Raw genomic sequence first — 4,474 nt, 5'->3', positions numbered from 1 at the left:
GGGGTGGGGAGTGGGATCCTTTTATTTATTTCCATACCATTGTATGGCTGTATGCTCCATTATGACCTAGTGATCGCAGGTTCGAGTCGGGGAATATCCTCTCCACGTAGCGGGGTAAGTCTACGTACATTATGACCCTCCCCAGACCCCACATTGGTGGGAGCCTCGTGACTGGTTACGCAGACCATTGTATGCTTCACACACTAATCTTGCAGTTAAAAGCCTGAGCTCAAACGGTTTTGTATGCTTTATATATATATATATATATATCAATCAAATTCCTTTTTTTTATGAATTTAGGTGAAGCTAAGATATATAAGTTAGACACTAGAGAGTACAAACATGAAAGAGAGAGAACCTGATAGTGGGATTCCTCACCTCAACCAACCCCTCCTAAAAAGGAGGGAGAAAATAAAACAAGAAGAGAACAAAATGATATGCACATATAGTTATAGAGTCCCCAATTTTCATGGTATCCCTATCTGCTCAGTTTAAAAATTTCCAAAAAAGAACTTGTGACTTTGTTTTTCACAAGAAAGATATTCCTAAAAATTGTAATGACCTGGCTTTCTTAATGATGAGAGCATGTCCCCAGTGACTTCCTTCCATAGTGAGCATCTGAGAAAGAATATCTGTGTTGTAATGTTGTTTAATTTACTATTGTGTGAATCTGATTTTCTTTTTTTCCTTTTTTTTTTTCTTTTTTTCCCCTTCCTTTTTAATGATACTGGCTTTACTTTTTTCTAGTTTTAGTAGTTATGTTAAGTGCCAATTCTACAATTTGTATTTATGCTACATATGTTTTTCACTGTTATTGGTAAGTTCCTGTTTGTGTCAGATTCAGATTTTAAGTTCAGTTAGTAATTTTAGTCCGTGTATTGTTATGTTTCCCTGCTTTTTCCAAGTTGGATTAGGTTTAGTTATGTCTATCAGAAAATCAAAATCATTGGAGTCTTTTTGGAGTTCTTTGAGTTTGCACACAATATGTTATAACAGAGCCTAAAGGCATAAAGTATGCTGGCAAGTTCAAATTTTTTTAGTTTTATGGTTTGACTAATCCTACAACCTATTGATTCTAGCATACTCCGTAATAGTAGTTTCTGATTCTTTGTATTCTGTAATCAACTTATCTGAGCAAGGAAATGAGGTAAGAGTTCAGTGCTGACTCTCAATGTGGGTGAATAGTAATTGGAGACACGCAGACTTGTTTTTCCTACAGTATTTGTGATTTTCTTTTCTTTTTTAAATAAAACATAATGTCAAATTTGGCAGGGCCAAGGTAAGTTTTTACCAATTTTATTGTTTAGCTTTCACAAAGGGTCCTTCTAGGCATCAAGGTTTTTTGCCAATTTGATTGTTTAGCTTTCACAAAAGGGTCCTTGTAGGCATCACTATGCCTAGCGAAGTAATAACGCTTCACTATTTGCTACTTGACAGTGCATTGGTCCGTCCATGTGATAGAAGACCCCACATACATCACAATGGCTGAATTTTAGATCAAAGTAAGAAAGGAAGGTGCTCAAACTCTGATTCAAAGTTTTAGTAAAATTACCAAAATACCATCAAATGGAGATGTATATAAAATACAAAATGGCACCTTTTGTAATTTTAGCTACTTCCTCTACTCATTTTAAGCTGAAATTGGACCAATGAGGTGCTTGCCTGGTCCTCTATCACATGGACTAGCCCATAACTACCATGTGGCAAATAGTGAAGTGTTATGCTTCATCAGGCATAGTGACGAGAAAGAAGGCCCTTCACGAAAACCAGGAATCAAAAGAAGAAGCTGCATGGTTTTATACTAAGTTAGGGGTATAAAAAGGTTTTCAGTAATATTTTGAAAGTGACTTATGTTTATATCATTATCCAAAGTTGTCATTGTCATGCACATTTTTCGATTGCACATGTGAATTGATAATAAATACCCTCATTGGAAAAAGTTGGAAAAAAGTAATGTCACAAATTATTTGACACCTTGTGCGGTGTCAATAAGAAAATCCCATATATATATATATATATATATAACATTTTAAGATGGTTATGCATTTTTTTTATTAATTAGTCTAGATGAATTTGATTCAATGGACTTTCTCAGGTTTTGAGTGTTGTGAAAACAAGGCAAGTGACACATTCGATTCTTCAACATCTGAGTGAATACATCCAAAATCTTGAGAAAGTTGGATTGTTAGAAGAGAAGGAGATGCTTCATCTTCATGATGCTGTTCAGGTAATTTGTCGCTGATTGTTCGTTCTTTTGCAGTTTAATACCTATAATTCACAGTTCATAATGACAATCTTCAAAAAACCCTCTTACCAGACTGACTTGAAGAAACTTTTAAGAAATCCTCCCTTGGTGAAGATGCCGAAAGTTAACGATTTGTTAGGAATCCATCCGTTTCTTGGAGCTCTTCCTCCCGTAGCCCGTGATCCTCTAGTGGGTCATACTAAAGAAATAATGAAATTCCGTGGTGTTGCTCTGTACAAAGAGGGATCCAAGACAAATGGGATATGGCTTATTTCAAATGGGGTAGTTAAGGTAATAAAATTCTGGTTGTGAGTTACAGCACATCGGTTGTCTGGTTACGTGGATATGTTAAAATTAATGACTCTTATCTTATCTTTTTTGTTTTTTAACCCTTTTTGGCAGTGGGAGAGTAATATCCTGAGAAACAAACACTCGCTTCATCCAAGATTTTCACATGGAAGTACTTTGGGCCTGTATGAGGTTCTAGTTGGGAAGCCTTACATCTGTGACATGATCACAGATTCTGTTCTGCACTGTTTTTTTATTGAAGTGGAAAAGATACTCTCAGTGCTCCGTTCAGACCCTGCTGTAGAAGATTTCTTTTGGCAGGTAATTGGGATGGCATTTCATTTGGTATAATTTCATCTTTCTGTTTTATTATCCTTATAATGATTTAATGACTCATTAAAATGGGTATGTCTATAATGGTTCATAGAAAAATCATACTGGGGGGCTGCATGAGTAATAGTATCCCAATCCCTGAGAAATTACCAGATCATATGTTATATATGACGTCTTTCTTTTGCAGGAAAGTGTGATTGTCTTAGCCAAACTCTTACTTCCTCAGATATTTGAGAAAATGCCAATGCAAGAATTGAGAGCACTTGTTGCAGAGAGATCAGTGATGAGCATATACATAAGGGGTGAAACTGTAGAAGTACCAAACCATTCAATTGGTTTACTATTGGAAGGGTTCATAAAAAACCAAGATGTTCAGGAACTGATTACGTCTCCAGCCGCACTTTTGCCATCGTATGGAGAGCTAAGCTTTATCAATCTAGAAACAGCAGGTAATGGTTCTTGTAGATTCATTTTAGTATCTTGCTGGTAGTACTTGTGGTGCATCCTATTAGTTGGACGGCTGAATTTTTAGCTTAATCACATTGACTCAGTGTTATTGAAATGATTGTCTTTGTAACAAAACCGAAGAGAAAGCAAACCAGAATCTATGAAGAGAAGAAAGAGAGAACAATGGGAGAGAGGATGTGCTGAGAACCACGATAGACTCAGCTTGAACTCAGCTTGTATCTGTCGTGGACATTCAACCTTTATTTATAATGTTTAGTTACAGCAAATAGAGTTTGTAGTAGTAACTCCTACTTGTCCAAGTCAAGTCATAAGCAATATGGAAACAAAATCAAAAACATAAGTATATCTAAACTCTACAACTCAACATAACTCACAATAGGGACAAACCCCTATCCCATCTGCAGCAGCATCTTCTTGTCAAAATCCAGAAATAGGAGACAATGTTTGATAACACATCATCTTTGTTAAATAAGTAATATGGACCCTTTGTACCATGGGGGTACAAAGGTTACGTGTGTGTCAGTTGAGTAACTTGTATGCTAAGTCACAAAGTTGTCACACGATGGATTGAGAGTGGGCTTAGATTTACTTCCTTATCTACTTTATTCTTTCCTAAGTATTTGTCTCCTTTTCCCCTGTAAGTACATTGAGTATTATATAAAGGCAAGGGGGGACTGCCATGGTTTGAGAACTCGATTGAAACGATGTGTCCTATGACTTTTAAAAGTCACAGGTTTCGACCATGTTTCGACAAATTTGACGAAATTTCGAAACACGGGAAATTTCGACCAAACCAACTGGTTCGACACTTTGGGTGGAACAGGTCCTATAAAAATTAGTTTGAAAAGAAACCCAAGCTTCTTTAGCAGAATTCGACCCTCTCTTCTTAGCTTTTTCTCCCAGGAGTGGGAAATTTGGGGAAACAGTGGAAATTTCCATTTTTTGCCTAACAAAGTTGAATCTAAGGGTGGTCTTGCTTCATCTACGTAAGAAAGACAGCTAGGACTAAAAAGGTAAGTCTCAACTTCCCCGAAAATCATTTTTTTTTAATAGAATATACTTGCAAATAGAGTAGATTTATGTAAATTTTTTATATGTTACTTAGGAGGACCCGATCTATGCATTCACGGTGGCCATTTT

General features: G+C 36.3%; 1 protein-coding gene across 10 annotated transcripts in view; it reads left to right on the top strand.

The window, feature by feature from the left end:
* LOC122062099 (sodium/hydrogen exchanger 8-like) overlaps positions 1–4,474 on the top strand; it is a 109,894-nt gene that overhangs the window by 92,888 nt on the left and 12,532 nt on the right. For all 10 annotated transcript variants that reach the window (XM_042625747.1, XM_042625745.1, XM_042625744.1 and 7 more), the window contains 4 exons: positions 2,096–2,227; positions 2,318–2,536; positions 2,648–2,854; positions 3,054–3,315. In XM_042625747.1, coding sequence (XP_042481681.1) covers positions 2,096–2,227; positions 2,318–2,536; positions 2,648–2,854; positions 3,054–3,315 — 820 coding nt within the window. The remainder of the gene's footprint in view (positions 1–2,095; positions 2,228–2,317; positions 2,537–2,647; positions 2,855–3,053; positions 3,316–4,474) is intronic.

Source organism: Macadamia integrifolia, chromosome 14 (genome assembly GCF_013358625.1).
Source record: "Macadamia integrifolia cultivar HAES 741 chromosome 14, SCU_Mint_v3, whole genome shotgun sequence".
NCBI classification, from domain to species: domain Eukaryota; kingdom Viridiplantae; phylum Streptophyta; class Magnoliopsida; order Proteales; family Proteaceae; genus Macadamia; species Macadamia integrifolia.
The sequence above is the reverse complement of the archived record's forward strand: the minus strand, read 5'-3'. Positions and strand labels throughout refer to the sequence as shown.